At 42.6% G+C, this 17,078-nt stretch overlaps 1 protein-coding gene and 1 long non-coding RNA gene across 2 annotated transcripts; both read right to left on the bottom strand.

Annotated features, from left to right (window-relative positions):
• Positions 1-1,446: 1,446 nt before the first annotated feature.
• On the bottom strand, positions 1,447-3,502 carry LOC115105220 (free fatty acid receptor 2-like). The gene has a single exon (XM_029626984.2). It carries the CDS (start codon positions 3,151-3,153, stop codon positions 2,119-2,121), a length of 1,035 nt encoding a protein of 344 aa, XP_029482844.1. The 5' UTR covers positions 3,154-3,502; the 3' UTR covers positions 1,447-2,118.
• A 4,701-nt stretch (positions 3,503-8,203) lies between these two features.
• On the bottom strand, positions 8,204-16,126 carry LOC135564646 (uncharacterized). The gene is made up of 2 exons (XR_010461178.1): positions 9,365-16,126; positions 8,204-9,252 (listed from the first exon to the last, which is right to left on the bottom strand). It is a non-coding gene; the product is annotated as an uncharacterized LOC135564646 (long non-coding RNA).
• Between the last annotated feature and the right edge of the window lie 952 nt (positions 16,127-17,078).

The following is a 17,078-nucleotide window of genomic DNA, read 5'->3' on the forward strand; positions in this document are numbered from 1 at the left end:
ACCAGTAGTTTTGTCTATAAGCACATGCCACAGCACTGTTTTTTAAACTAGCTCCACTCTCTCTCACTTGTCCTCACATGATGTATATTCTCCCCAGCTCACACGTTCTGTAACATCCCCAAATCATAATGCAAAAACTGATGCTATGTGAAACTTTAGGTCTATGTTGCGTGTTGAACGGAAGCCATTTTGCAATCGTGTCAAGTGCCACTGTGCTGCTGAATGCTTTTAGTAGTCATAGTGTACTCTAGTGTCAAAATGAATGTCTCATGGATGGTATGCAACAATCAACTCAACCTCTGTTGGAGGTATACGCCCTGAATAACCGGATGGAATCAAGTCAAAGCACTTCCTGGTGTGAAAGTATCGAACCTATGGGTTTACGCTGGTGGTGTGGGCTTTCCTTGCACGTGTATAGTATACATGCACCACCCGTGATACCTTATCAGAGACTATAGTCTCTGTGTAAATATTGGAGATGCTCATCAATTATCATGAGTTACACTGTATTGGGAAGTACGTCTGAAGGGATGGTCATCATGTTAAACAGGTTATGACTCCAAAACAACCTGATTATGTTCAAGTATGCCATTGCCAACCTTTTTTGCCTGTAATTGTGTAACCAATTCATTACTGGTCCACTATTATCGTATTATTGTTCCTGTAATTGTGTAACCAATTCAATACTGGTCAACTATTATCGTATTATTGTTCCTGTAATTGTGTAACCAATTCAATACTGGTCCACTATTATCGTATTATTGTTCCTGTAATTGAGTAACCAATTCAATACTGGTCCACTATTATCGTATTATTGTTCCTGTAATTGTGTAACCAATTCATTACTGGTCCACTATTATCGTATTATTGTTCCTGTAATTGTGTAACCAATTCAATACTGGTCCACTATTATCGTATTATTGTTCCTGTAATTGTGTAACCAATTCAATACTGGTCCACTATTATCGTATTATTGTTCCTGTAATTGTGTAACCAATTCAATACTGGTCCACTATTATCGTATTATTGTTCCTGTAATTGTGTAACCAATTCAATACTGGTCCACTATTATCGTATTATTGTTCCTGTAATTGTGTAACCAATTCAATACTGGTCCACTATTATCGTATTATTGTTCCTGTAATTCACAAAATGAACACGCTTTTATTTCAACATCAATGTCTTTATTTGGTCCCACAATCGAACAACGAAGGCCCCACAATCAAACAACGAAGGTCCCACAATCAAACAATGAAGGTCCCACAATCAAACAATGAAGGTCCCACATGTTAGAGGTGCATACAAAATGGGACAGTGAGTCCACATTCATTTCACAAAGCCAATAATATAAATCTATGGACACAATGAATCACAAGTACACACAAAATCCCTCACTTACGCATGTGTGCTCATGCATGCACAAAAACACATTCGCACATGCCCCCCCCCCCCACACACACACACACACAGACACACACACCAACTCTGCTCAGTGTTCAAATTCATTGTTCCTTTTCAGCATTGTTTCCTTTTCAGCGATACTACTGTGATACTTGTTTGAGGTGCTTATCTTTCAGTGCTGAGAGATGTTGTTCTGATGTGTCTCTCAGATGTTAGAGCTTGTTGTTCTCTACGGTTCACCATAACCGCTCCTAGTTGTGTAAATGGGCTTCAACCTTGTGAAATACAATTATAATCAATGATCATTTTCTGTTCTGTTTGCCAATCTTGTCAGGCAACCCAATACAACAAATGTATTCTCAAACTTATTTCACGCACTGTCACAGTAGGTGTGTACTTATAAAATATAATTGGCAATGACTGTACTTGATTCCAGCTAACTGCAGCTAGGCAGTAACTCCCTAATGTGAGCCCTTGTTTTGTGTCTCTCAGGAGGAAGGCAGGCTCCGTGTCTACCATATCCTATCTCTACTCTAAGTAGGAAGTTTGCCCGCCAATGATCAAACAGAGACACAGATACAGTAAAATGTGAAAACATAAACATCAGAGCACTCATATCCTGCCACTAGACATGAGGAGCACAACATCTCATTTCAGTTAATACAGGCCTTATTCAATTAACTTCAGATAGCATTCATCTCTACTTGTTTGGGTCCCTTATCTTTCTGAGGCTCGCTCGCTCGTTCCATTCCAAGGGGACCAGTGGATGTGACAGCCACAGAACATACACTTGGTCAGCCTGATTCTGGCCCCCTGCAACATACTCCCTAGGGTCCCTCTGACAGCTGAGGAGGAGAAGTAGAAGATGAAGGGGTCCAAGCAGGCGTTGAAGGTGCTGCAGAGCAAGGCCATGTCTCTCCAGTCTGGGTTCTTCCTGGTTATAAAGCCCACAATGTGGGAGACGTTGTAGGGGCCGAAGCAGAAGGCAAACACCAGCAGTGTCCCCAGAGCCAGGCCGATAGCACGGAGGCGTCTGCGACGACCGATGTGGGGCAGGCCGGAGAGTATGCGGATGAAGTTGATGTAGCAGAAGCTGCAGATGAGGAAAGGTACACAGAATAGAACCAGGCAGAGCTCCAGACGCACAGGCAGGAGGATCGCCAGTTGCTTCTCGCTGAAGTCCTCATAGCACACATTCCTGGAAGACACAATGTTGTCGCCGTCCCTAATGAGCACGTTGGAGACGTTGGAGAATTCATAGCTGTTGGAAGAGTTGGTTGTGGAACTGAGGGAGTCTTGCGGTGGGTTGTAGTAGGGCATGATGACGACGATGCTCAGGTGGAGGACGGAGAAGACCCAGATAAATACACTGGCCACCACGGCATACAGGGGCCGGCGATTCAGCGAGTGTTGGATGGGGAAGGCCACGCCCAGGTAGCGCTCCACACTGACCGCTGTCAGGAATAAGGTGCTGACGTAGATAGTCATGTAGAAGAAGAAGCCAGATAAAGGACAGAGGATGTAGGGTAGACTCCAGGTCATATCGTTCGTGACTTCCTGCATCTTGAAGGGCAGGAAGAGCAGGAAGAGGAGGTCCGAGATTGTCAGGTTGAGGAGCAGGATGTCGATGGGCGTGGGTTTTTGCCTCACCTTCTTGCTGAAGGTGTAGAAGGCCACAGCGTTGGCTGGGAGGCCCGTCAAAAAGGTGACAAGGTAGACAGACAGACACAACGCAGTATGGCACTCCTGCATGGTAGCCTCGGCGGTGGGTACAGTCACTGGAAGGCACAGGGAGCAAGAACTGTCACATCATCTCAGTGCAGTCTGGGGGGGATGAAAACGTTGCAGCGCAAGGGGCTTGATCTGTCAGACAGTCTGAGGTTTTTTATTGTCAACAGCCTGGAACAAACCCGGTTAGACAGCGTGGTTTTCCTGTCTCTGACAATAAACCAACTCATCGTCTCTTCAAGGGCTCCAAGACTCTGATGGCAAGAGAGGATAGAAAGAGATTACAACATGCCACATTACGGTTTCTTACGGCTTTTTGTTACTCACTACTCACCCCTTTTAAGTTTGCCAAGTGGAGGGTGTAATTGAAACAACATCCGTGTGCGCAATAATCAAAATATAATACTAGCAGATGAAATAGAGTTCAGATTCATGTGAATTTCATGTTAAATAACTACAATAAAAACCAAACACTCGGAGAGGCAATATGGTCAGTGTCTATTGGGAACTGACTGTATACCACTCAGGATGTGTGTGTCTGGCACATGGTTCTGTATACAAACAGTCTCAAACACAACATTATTGCTTCCTGTGTCCTCGTTCTAATACTGTCTTATCATTAGATGGACACCTGTTCTTCTTGTACACTCAAACACAGAACAGCTTGTAAACATATTGGTGCTTACGTCCACAAACGGGGGACGCGTTGTCTTAGCTGCTACCATTCTTTATCCTAGTTAGTATAACAGTGTTTTAATTTCCTGTCCTGAAACGTCTCCAATAGGTCAACAATGACATCATCAAAGGGAAGTCATAAACACAACACTCACAATTAGGAAAAAGCTATAACTCATTCTACCACAACCAGGGACCAAGTAGCCCTTAGTATAGTCTTGTTCACCAGCCTTGTGCCGTGAAGCTGTCGCTACTCGGGTCAAGCATTCAAGAGAGTTGTCATAGCGTGTCTGCACTGAACTGAGCTAAGAAAAACAAATACTAAGATATTATTATATTACATTATTATATATTATTATTTTATCTTACCCTCCATGTACTTACAGCATCAAATAAAGGACAGTATAATAAGGCATGTAGGTAAGGCATGAGCGTAGGAGACAATTAAACCAGCATTACTTCCTTGTATTGACCAATGACTAGCTAATATACTGTACGTATGGGAAATTCCTCACACACACTTTTACTGGCCGATTTGATGACAGTGGAGAATTGCCAGCAAGTCAAACAACTCACTGACCTTTATACGAACTCTTCACATTGTTTTGTACTTTTTTCTACCATAGATAGCTACGGTATTCCATTCCACTGTGACCGGGACTAACCGCTAGAGCACTGACTCTGCACCTTACCACACACATGCTTACACATAAGCTCAAACTCACACACATACAGTACCACTCAAGGGTTTTGTCTTTATTTTCACTATTTCTACATTGTAGATTAATAGTGTGCACATAAAAACGGGGAAATAACGCATAGTAACATAGTAACCACACGTAGTAACCAAAGAAAAGTGTTAAACAAATCACAATATGTGACTCACCACCTGGATTCAGTCTTATGTAGCAATATTTGAAATTCTTTTTTTTTTACATTGGATAAAAGTAGAGAGCTACAAAATGGTGTATCATTCGCAGCATGTTGGAGGAACAATGGGAAAGTAATTCTGCTTTGAAAGTTGATACACTTGTAAACTCACTTTTGAGAAAAGGGACTTGTTTCGGTACCTACTAGAGAGCTCTCCTTTGTCTACACCCATTCAACATTGTTCACGCCCTCAAATCAAATTGTACTTGTCACATACACATGGTTAGCAGATGTTAATGCGTGTGTAGCGAAATGCTTGGGCTTCCAGATCCGACAATGCAGAAATAACCAACGAGTAATCTAACCTAACAATTTCGCAACAACTACCTTATACACACAAGTGTAAAGGGATGAAGAATATGTTCATAAAGATATATGAATGAGTGATGGTACAGAACGGCATAGGCAAGATGCAGTAGATGGTATCAAGTACAATATATACAGTGGGGCAAAAAAGTATTTAGTCAGCCACCAATTGTGCAAGTTCTCCTACTTAAAAAGATGAGAGAGGCCTGTAATTTTCATCATAGGTACACTTCAACTATGACAGACAAAATGAGAGATTTTTTCCCCCAGAAAATCACATTGTAGGATTTCCAGTACCCAGTCGCACAGGGCTGGGGCGAGACCTAGGGTCTCGAGCTTGATGATGAGTTTGGAGGGTATTATGGTGTCAAATGCTAAGTTGTAGTCGATGAACAGCATTCTCACGAAGGTAGTCCTCTTGTCCAGATGGGTTAGGGCAGTGTGCAGTGTGGTTGCGATTGCGTCATCTGTAGAGCTATTGGGGCAGTAAGCAAATTGGAGTGGGTCTAGGGTGTCAGGTAGGGTGGAGGTGATATGGTCCTTGACTAGTCCCTCAAATCACTTCATGATGACGGAAGTGAGTGCTACGGGGCGGTAGTCATTTAGCTCAGTTACCTTAGCTTTCTTGGGAACAGGAACAATGGTGGCCCTCTTGAAGCATCTGGGAACAGCAGACTGGGATAAGACCATTTCAAGGACAGCTTTTTCCATCTACGTAACATTGCAAAAATCAGAAACTTTCTGTCCAAAAATGATGCAGAAAAATGTATCCATGCTTTTGTCACTTCTAGGTTAGACTACTGCAATGCTCTACTTTCCGGCTACCCGGATAAAGCACTAAATAAACTTCAGTTAGTGCTAAATACGGCTGCTAGAATCCTGACTAGAACCAAAAAAATGTATCATATTACTCCAGTGCTAGCCTCCCTTCACTGGCTTCCTGTCAAAGCAAGGGCTGATTTCAAGGTTTTACTGCTAACCTACAAAGCATTACATGGGCTTGCTCCTACCTATCTCTCTGATTTGGTCCTGCCGTACATACCTACACGTACGCTACGGTCACAAGGCGCACGCCTCCTAATTGTCCCTAGAATTTCTAAACAAACAGCTGGAGGCAGGGCTTTCTCCTATAGAGCTCCATTTTTATGGAACGGTCTGCCTACCCATGTCAGAGACGCAAACTCGGTCTCAACCTTTAAGTCTTTACTGAAGACTCATCTCTTCAGTGGGTCATATGATTGAGTGTAGTCTGGCCCAGGAGTGTGAAGTTGAACGGAAAGGCTCTGGAGCAACGAACCGCCCTTGCTGTCTCTGCCTGGCCGGTTCCCCTCTTTCCACTGAGATTCTCTGCCTCTAACCCTATTACAGGGGCTGAGTCACTGGCTTACTGGGGCTCTCTCATACCGTCCCTGGGAGGGGTGTGTCACCTGAGTGGGTTGAGTCACTGATGTGATCATCCTGTCTGGGTTGGCGCCCCCCCCCCCCCACCTCTTGGGTTGTGCCGTGGCGGAGATCTTTGTGGGCTATACTCAACCTTGTCTCAGGATGGTAAGTTGGTGGTTGAAGATATCCCTCTAGTGGTGTGGGGGCTGTGCTTTGGCAAAGTGGGTGGGGTTATATCCTTCCTGTTTGGCCCTGTCCGGGGGGTCCTCGGATGGGGCCACAGTGTCTCCTGACCCCTCCTGTCTCAGCCTCCAGTATTTATGCTGCAGTAGTTTATGTGTCGGGGGGCTAGGGTCAGTTTGTTATATCTGGAGTACTTCTCCTGTCCTATTCGGTGTCCTGTGTGAATTTAAGTGTGCTCTCTCTAATTCTCTCTTTCTCTCTTTCTTTCTCTCTCTCGGAGGACCTGAGCCCTAGGACCATGCCTCAGGACTACCTGACATGATGACTCCTTGCTGTCCCCAGTCCACCTGGCCGTGCTGCTGCTCCAGTTTCAACTGTTCTGCCTTATTATTATTGGACCATGCTGGTAATTTATGAACATTTGAACATCTTGGCCATGTTCTGTTATAATCTCCACCCGGAACAGCCAGAAGAGGACTGGCCACCACACATAGCCTGGTTCCTCTCTAGGTTTCTTCCTAGGTTTTGGCCTTTCTATGGAGTTTTTCCTAGCCACCGTGCTTCTACACCTGCATTGCTTGCTGTTTGGGGTTTTAGGCTGGGTTTCTGTACAGCACTTTGAGATATCCGCTGATGTACGAATGGCTATATAAATACATTTGATTTGATTGCCTTGCGGAGGGAATAGCTACATTGTTTGTATTCGGTCATGTTTCCGGTCACCTTGCCCTGGTTAAAAGCAGTGGTTCGCGCTTTCAGTTTCACACGAATGCTGCCATCAATCCACGGTTTCTGGTTTGGGAATGTTTTAATAGTTGCTGTGGGTACGACATCGCCGATGCACTTGCTAATAAACTCGCTAACCGAATCAGCGTATTCGTCAATGTTGTTGTTTGACGCAATGCGGAACATATCCCAGTCCACGTGATGGAAGCAATCTTGAAGCGTGGAATCAGATTGGTCGGACTAGCGTTGAACAGACCTGAGCGCAGGAGCTTCCTGTTTTAGTCTCTGTCTATAGGCAGGAACAACAAAATGGAGTCGTGGTCAGCTTTTCCAAAAGGAGGGCGGGGGAGGGCCTTATATGCGTCGCTGAAGTTAGAATAACAATGATCTAGGGTTTTACCAGCCCTGGTAGCACAATCGATATGCTGATAGAATTTAGGGAGTCTTTTCAGAATCCCTAAGCCTTAGCCCAACCCATCTCTTTAAGGATTCATATAAGGTCAGGTGCTAAGAACTAAAATTTGTAGTAGCCTACGATAAGGAAAAATTCCAGGTAAACAGAAAGGGTCCAGATAAAAACGTTTTATAAATATTAGATGATGCTTACCCAGACACAGTTGTCTAAATTGATGGGTCATGTGAAAGAAATGCTATAACCACCAGCCACATCCAGTTGTGGAAAAAGTTGTCATACTTGAGTAAAAGTATAAATAATTTCAAATTCATTATATTAAACCAGACGGCACAATTGTATTAAAAACATTAATAATGTATTGACGGATAGCCAGAGGCACAATGTATTTAAGTATCAAAAGTAAAAGTAAAAATATAAACCATTTCAACTTCCTTATATTAAGCAACCTAGACGGCACAATGTTATTGTTTTTTTAATGGATGGATAGCCAGGGGCACACTCAGACATCATTTACAAACAAAGCATTTGTGTTTAGTGAGTCTGCCAGATCAGAGGCAGTATGGATGACCAGGGATGTTCTCTTGATAAGTGTTTGAATTGGACAATTTTCCTGTCAAAATGTAAAGAGTACTTTTGGGTGTCAAGTAAAATGTATGGACTTAAAAGCACATTTGTTTCTATACGACTGTAGTGAAGTAAAAGTGATAAAAAATATAAATAGTAAAGTAATGTACAGAGACCATAAAAAGTAGTACTTTAAAGTACTGTTACACCACTGCCCAAATACATTAGCATACTTTATATACTGTTACACATGCACTTATCACATAGTAGGCCATGCAACCTGAGTTGAAACCTGAGTGAGGTGCACATGTACAGTACATAAACAGATGCATGGCGCCATATATTTAAGTGGAGGACACTTGATACGGTCACATGATATTGTTGTGGTATGTCACAAAAGTGGATGGTCTCTACAGAAGGTGTAAACAGTACAGCCAAATGGTAGCAATATCAGAAATAGATAGTGTCAACATAAATTAAATATAAACAAGAACAATATCAATAACGATATCAGTGATAGACGAGGTAGTTTTTGCATACAATCAGGGGTAAAGTGGCTGAACAGCAGGATATTTAAAAAAAAGTTGCAGCAACGTATGGTGTGTGTTAGGAGAGAGTCATGTCAATAGAGGCACTGCAGATAGTGCTGATGACTGGTCCGTCCAAACCACACATGAACAAGGGAATCTATATTCGGGGAGCCTGTTTCTGTCCTGTCATTGACTTACAGTGCAGTTCATGTGATGTCCATAGCCTCTTTGTCGCAAAACTCCCTGATCTTGTTAAAAAGATAGTTTGTCTAGTTGTGTCCAGTCCAGGTGGTGCTTTTACAGGTAGAACATCTATGGGAGGAAGGATGTCAGCGTTGGGCAGCAGCTGAATCCTGGTCCAGACAGTCTGAATGCTCCTCGGTGACAACACCAGACTCCAGAGCATCAAAGCTGTAAAACAGGAAATAACAAAATATGAGAAGACATTACAACCTTGCATAACATCAATTCACCTCCCAAGTTTAGATAAGAATAACCTCATACAAAGAAAACATTATTTTACCTGAAGTGCTGGCAGCAGCCTGAAGTACAGAGTCAAGTGTTGTTGTCAGCCATAGCGTTCCACCAGCACCGTACCATCCTAGGAGCAGCAGGTAGCCTAGTGGTTTTAGCGTTGGGCCAGTAACCGAAAGGTTGCTAGATCGAATCCTCGAGCTGACAAGGTAAAAATCTGTCGGTCTGCCCCTGAACAAAGCAGCTAACCCACTGTTCTTAGGCCTTCATTGTAAATAAGAATTTGTTCTTAACTGACTTGCCTAGTTAAATAAAGGTTCAAATGTAAAAATCCTGTCACAGTGCTGTCTTTCACAACACCAGCAATCTCAGACAAAGTGTTCACTCTGGTCTTTCTGAAGGGCTGCTTGATCAAATCAAATCAAATTAATTCATATAGCCCTTCGTACATTAGCTGATATCTCAAAGTGCTGTACAGAAACCCAGCCTAAAACCCAAAACAGCAAGCAATGCAGGTGTAGAAGCACAGTGGCTAGGAAAAACTCCTTAGAAAGGCCAAAACCTAGGAAGAAACCTAGAGAGGAACCAGGCTATGAGGGGTGGCCAGTCCTCTTCTGGCTGTGCCGGGTGGAGATTATAACAGAACATGGCCAAGATGTTCAAATGTTCATAAATGACCAGCATGGTCAAATAATAATAATCACAGTAGTTGTCGAAGATGCTGAAAGTCAGCACCTCAGGAGTAAATGTCAGTTGGCTTTTCATAGCCGATCATTAAGAGTATCTCTACCACTTCTGCTGTCTCTAGAGAGTTGAAAACAGCAGGTCTGGGACAGGTAGCACTTCCGGTAAGCAGGTCAGGATTCCATAGCCGCAGGCAGAACAGTTGAAACTGGAGCAGCAGCACGGCCAGGTGGACTGGGGACAGCAAGGAGTCATCATGCCAGGTAGTCCTGAGGCATGGTCCTAGGCCTCAGGTCCTCCGAGAGAGAGAATGAAAGAGAGAAAGAGAGAATTAAAGAGACCATACTAAAAATTCACACAGGACACCGGATAAGACAGGAGAAGTACTCCAGATATAACAAACTGACCCTAGCCCCCGACACATAAACTACTGCAGCATAAATACTGGAGGCTGAGACAGGAGGGGTCAGGAGACACTGTGGCCCCATCCGATGATACCCCCAGACAGGGCCAAACAGGAAGGATATAACCCCACCCACTTTGCCAAAGCACAGACCCCACACCACTAGAGGGATATCTTCAACCACCAACTTACCATCCTGAAACAAGGCAGAGTATAGCCCACAAAGATCTCCGCCACGGCACACCCCAAGGGGGGGGGCCAACCCAGACAGGAAGATCACATCATTGACTCAACCCACTCAAGTGACGCACCCCTCCTAGGGACGGCATGAAAGAGCAAAGAATCCCAGTGGATAGAGGGGAACCAGCCAGGCAGAGACAGCAAGGGCGGTTCGTTGCTCCAGAGCCTTTCCGTTCAACTTCACACTCCTGGGCCAGACTACACTCAATCATATGACCCACTGAAGAGATGAGTCTTCAGTAAAGACTTAAAGGTTGAGACCGAGTCTGTGTCTCTCATATGGGGAGGCAGACCATTCCATAAAAATGGAGCTCTATAGGAGAAAGCCCTGCCTCCAGCTGTTTGCTTAGAAATTCTAGGGACAATTAGGAGGCCTGCGTCTTGTGACCGTAGCTTACGTGTAGGTATGTACGGCAGGATCAAATCAGAGAGATAGGTAGGAGCAAGACCATGTAATGCTTTGTAGGTTAGCAGTAGAACCTTGAAATCAGCCCTTGCCTTATCAGGAAGCCAGTGTAGGGAGGCTAGCACTGGAGTAATATAATCAATTTTTTGGGTTCTAGTCAGGATTCTAGCAGCTGTATTTAGCACTAATTGAAGTTTATTTAGTGCTTTATCCGGGTAGCCGGAAAGTAGAGCATTGCAGTAGTCTAACCTAGAAGTAACAAAAGCATGGATGAATTTTTCTGCATCATTTTTGGACAGAAAGTTTCTGATATTTGCAATGTTACGTAGATGGGAAAAAGCTGTCCTTGAAACAGTCTTGATATGTTCGTCAAAAGAGAGATCGGGGTCCAGAGTAATGCCGAGGTCCTTCACAGTTTTCTTTGAGACGGCTGTACAACCATTAAGATTAATTGTCAGATTCAACAGAAGATCTCTTTGTTTCTTGGGACCTAGAACAAGCATCTCTGTTTTGTCAGAGTTTAGAAGTAGAACGTTTGCAGCCATCCACTTCCTTATGTCTGAAAAACAGGCTTCTAGCGAGGGCCATTTTGGGGCTTCACCATGTTTCATTGAAATGTATAGCTGTGTGTCATCCGCATAGCAGTGAAAGTTAACATTTATGTTTTCAAATGACATCCCCAAGAGGTAAAATATATAGTGAAAACAATAGCGGCCCTAAAACGGAACCTTGAGGAACACCGAAATGTACAGTTGATTTGTCAGAGGACAAACCATTCACAGAGACAAACTGATATCTTTCCGACAGATAAGCTCTAAACCAGGCCAGAACTTGTCCGAGTAGACCAAATTGGGTTTCCAATCTCTCCAAAAGAATGTAGTGATCGTTGGTATCAAAAGCAGCACTAAGGTCTAGGAGCACGAGGACAGATGCAGAGCCTCGGTCTGATGCCATTAAAAGGTAATTTACCACCTTCACAAGTGCAGTCTTAGTGCTATGATGGGGTCTGAAACCAGACTGAAGCATTTCGTATACATTGTTTGTCTTCAGGAAGGCAGCGAGTTGCTGCGCAACAGCATTTTCAAAAAAAATTGAGAGGAATGGAAGATTCGATATAGGCCGATAGTTTTTTATATTTTCTGGGTCAAGGTTTGGCTTTTTCAAGAGAGGCTTTATTACTGCCACTTTTAGTGAGTTTGGTACACATCCGGTGGATAGAGAGCCGTTTATTATGTTCAACATAGGAGGGCCAAGCACAGGAAGCAGCTCTTTCAGTAGTTTAGTTGGAATAGGGTCCAGTATGCAGCTTGAAGGTTTAGAGGCCATGATTATTTTCATCATTGTGTCAAGAGATGTAGTACTAAAACACTTGACTGTCTCTCTTGATCCTAGGTCCTGGCAGAGTTGTGCAGACTCAGGACAACTGAGCTTGATGAGGCCGAAGCACCAGTCAGTGGCAAATCTGCTGCGGCCTGTGATCAGGAAATGAAGGTCCAGATTGTGGTGGAGCTTGTGCATGGTCCACCAGGCATGATACCAGAGCACAAACTTGTTCTTGTTTTGATCACTGCAGTTATCACAATTCAGGTCCACATGGGTTTTCCCAACTCCATAGTTGGTGAAGAAACGATGCATATAGTTGATGACTGCACTGCTTGGGCCAACTCTCTTTTGATGACTGTATGACTGGTGGATTAGAGTCAGGCGTGTTCTACTGATTAATGTTGAATTCCAGATACAAACATTTTAGCATTATTATACAAGAGATGCGAAATGGCATTCTGAGATAACATCACTACACACAGTAATGTTATGCTATTGTAACTAGCCAGCCATCCAACGTCAGCTGGCTAGCTAACAACCAGCTTTAAATAGCAATACAAACCGATTGTCATAGCTAGCCAAAGTTCATCAATATAAGTTCAATGTTAGCGAGCTAACATTATGCTATAACTAGAAATGCGAAATGGCATTCTGAGAAAACATCACTGACATTACACACACTTCATACACATAAATTAATGTTAGCTAGCAAGCCAGCCACCTAACCTCAGCTAACATTAGCTGGCTAACAGCAAGCTTTAACTTGGGCTTCTTTTTTTAGACATGTCACGTTAACGTTAGCTAGCTAGCTAAAAAATGTACGATATTCCCAATGCATAAAGTAACGTTACTAGCAATACAAACCGATTGTCATGGCAAGCAAAATTTTACCAAATAATGTTAGGTTCATTGTTAGTTAGCAAGCCATCCATCGAACTTCTATCTAGTTTGCACAGCTTGTTTGGCCCGTTGTGCTCCACTGATTTCAAAATGTGTTATTTTCAGAGTGAGAGAGAGTCAGCATTGCATCGTCATCCAGAAAGTAGTCCACCACAACTTTTCCCCACTGACCTTAGTCGATAGCACCTGATAAATTCTTTATTAAGAGCAGTAGCAACATATTTGCAGTTCTCCATGGCTAGCATAATATCATTCGAAAAAACTGTAGAAAGGATTATCTACGCATTACAAGCAGATCATTTCATAGACACAAGATGCAACACCGTAGACCAATCCAAACTCATCTCTTGGCATGTCCAGCCCACTCATTATCTCAGCCAATCATGTCTAGCGGGAAGGTTGCCCTCTTTTTCTGTGGCTAAACCAACTAGGCTCGTAACTTAACAATTTTATTCGTATTTACAGATGACATAGAAGTTTGAAATTAAGGCACATGAAAGTTCACATGTTCGAGAAGGCATTTCTGCATTTTGATAAAAAAAATAAAAATAAAAAAAACGTTCAAAAGGCTCTCCTGTGAAGTCGTGACTTGCAACATACGCCTAGTTTCCTGAATCAAGTCACATATATCTAATATTTGAGATTCTTCAAAGTAGCCACCCTTTGCCTTGATGACAGCTTTGAACACTCTTGTCTTGGCATTCTCTCAACCAGCTTCATGAGGTAGTCACCTGAAATGCTTTTCCAGCAGTCTTGAAGGAGTTTCCACATATGCTGAGCACTTGTTGGCTGCTTTTCCTTCACTTTGCGGTCCAACTCATCCCAAACTATCTCAATTGGGTTGAGGTAGGGTGATTGGTAAAATAACCCTTACACAGCCTGGAGGTGTGTTTAGGGTCATTGTCCTGTTGAAAATCAAATGATCGTCCCACTAAGCACAACCCGGATGGGATGGCATATCGCTGCAGAATGATGTGGTAGCCATGCAGGTTAAGTGTGCCTTGAATTCTGAATAAGCCACTGACAGAGTCACCATCAAAGCACCCCCACACATCACACCTTCTCCTCCATGCTTCACTGTAGGAACCACACATGTGGAGATCATTCGTTCACCTACTCTGCATCTCACAAAGACCTGGAACCATAAATCTCAAATTTGGACTCATCATACCAAGGTACAGATTTCCACTGGTCTACTGTCTATTGCTCGTGTTTCTTGGACCAATCAAGTCTCTTCTTATTATCGGTGTCCTTAAGTAGTGGCTTCTTTGCAGCAATTTGACCATGAAGGCCTGATTCATGCAGTCTCCTCTGAAAAGTTGATGTTGAGATGTGTCTGTTATTTGAGCTCTGTGAAGCTTTTATTTGGGTTGCAATTTCTGAGGCTGGTAACTAATGAACTGCAGCCGAGGTAACTCTGGATCTTCTTTTCCTGTGGCGGTCCTCATGAGAGCCAGTTTCATCAAAGTGTTTGATGGCTTTTGCGACTGCACTTGAAGCAACTTTCAAAGTTCTTGAAATGTTCTGCATTGACTGACCTTCATGTCTTTAAGTAACGATGGACTGTTATTTCTCTTTGCTTATTAGAGCTGTTCTTGACATAATATGGATTTGGTCTTTTACCAAATAGGGTTATCATCTGTATTCAAACCCTACCTTGTCACAACACAACTGATTGGCTCCAACGCATTAAGAAGGAAAACATTCCACAAATGAACTTTTAACAAGGCACACCTGTTAATTGAAATGCATTCCAGGTGATTACCTCATGAAGCTGGTTGAGATAATGCCAAGAGTATGCAAAGCTGTCATCAAAGCAAACGGTCGCTACTTTGAAGAATCTGAAATAAAAAATATATTTTGATTTGTTTAACACTTTTTTGTTTACTACATGATTCCATGTGTGTTATTTCATAGCTTTGATGTCTTCACTATTATTCTACAATGTAGAAAATAGTTTTAAAAAATAAAGAAAAACCCTTGAATGAGTAAGTGTGTCCAAACTGTTGACTGATATTGTACATAGCTGTGGGAAGTATGGGTGCTGAGGGTGCCCCCTTAAAAAATCAGAATAGAACAAATTAAAGATGAAAAAATATATTTAAAAAAATATAGCACCCTCTCCCCCAAACTACTTCCCACGGCTACTCACACGTGCACACACACGCACACGCACACACACACACACATCATGACTGCTGCTACTGGAATACTATTTATTATTACTGCACATTTATTTATTTATTATTGGTATTGCGTATCTATTGCACAATTTCCCAGTCTTGTAAATATCCAACTTCAATTAGTTTGAGTGCCTTCTGTATTATATTTTTGCTAAAATACTATTCTATTTTTTACTTAATTGAGTTTTTATTTTTACTGCCCTTTGCGTTCACTTACTTATTTTGTCTCTTGATGTTGCATTGTCGAGAGGTGAACTGTGTGAACTGTGAACTGTGTACTCCATGTAGGCTTACAATATATCATGTGTATATGATGGAAAAACTAACTTGACTTGAATTTATTGTAGATAGTTTTTGAAGTAGCCAAAATAGACATAAAGAGAAATAAAGCTTACCTCATTCCACCATGGATATCCTGCCAGGTGCGACAATTGAGTCTGGATCTTCTTTACTTTATTCCTCCCTCTGTAGCTCCTATCGACTACAGCCAGCCACGCTGTTTACAGCATAATCGAAACATCCCGCGCAGGTAATGGCAAATGATTATTAGATAGACACCGCTGCTATCTATCGCCAGCGTTCTGCAAACATGGTCTCCGTGGTAACACTGTCCTGCGATAGAAGCTGGACGGTTTTCGAGCTAAGGGCTTTGAGGAACCGGCCTGTCTGCTCTATCGGTTAATAGATGTAGACTGTTATCTGGCCTTGACTGTGCCGACCTCTTGATTACGAGAGAAAGAGAGGAGGGAGGGAACAGTGCATGAGGGAGAAAAGTGACTCCGGTCTATTATAAGCAGTCTATAACAGCTCCTCCCTAGCTACCATACATACACCTGTATGACTAACTAAACATTGACTGTGGTGGTACGAGGTCATTCTTTCATTCTGTAGGCTAACCGCAGTGGAAAATCCCGCAACATAATAATGCCCACTCATACTGACAAATGTGGTCAAAATATGTATTTAGTTATCCTACTTGTGTATCATATTTGTCAGTATGATTGGTGGTGAGGCATTTCTTAACAAAAAGGGAAACACAAAAATGCACTATCATTATTATGGAAGGTGAGTGGTTTTCTTACCGGATCTGGTCAATCGGGTTGCCAATAAAGGAAAAAGTGGTCTATTTAAAAAGGTAATTGTAGATAATGTATAGTAAGCACACAGATGAGAGCAACTGGTTTCAACCCAGGTTTGGTCCTAAACTGAAGAAGAGCATCATGAAAAAAACATAGACTATTTCAATTAAAATGTTTCTCCCTATAAAGTAAGCTAAAAGTCCACCTTTTGGAGTGAAATAATTGTTGTGGCCAAAAGTTTTGAGGATGACACAAATATTAATTTTCACAAAGTTTTCTGCTTCTGTGTCTTTAGATATTTTTGCCAGATGTTACTATGGAATACTGAAGTATAATTACAAGCATTTCATAAGTGTCAAAGGCTTTTATTGACAATTACATGAAGTTGATGCCAAGAGTCAATATTTGCAGTGTTGACACTTCTTTTTCAAGACCTCTGCAATCCACCCTGGCATGCTGTCAATTAACTTCAAGGCCACATCCTGACTGATGGCAGCCCATTCTTGCATAATCAATGCTTGGAGTTTGTCAGAATTTGTGGGGTT

Source organism: Oncorhynchus nerka, linkage group LG3 (assembly GCF_034236695.1).
Source record: "Oncorhynchus nerka isolate Pitt River linkage group LG3, Oner_Uvic_2.0, whole genome shotgun sequence".
Taxonomy (NCBI): domain Eukaryota; kingdom Metazoa; phylum Chordata; class Actinopteri; order Salmoniformes; family Salmonidae; genus Oncorhynchus; species Oncorhynchus nerka.

Bases quoted from the DNA above. Each gene is read 5' to 3' on its own strand.
- LOC115105220 (XM_029626984.2), bottom strand. From the start codon at position 3,153: ATGCAGGAGTGCCATACTGCGTTGTGTCTGTCTGTCTACCTTGTCACC.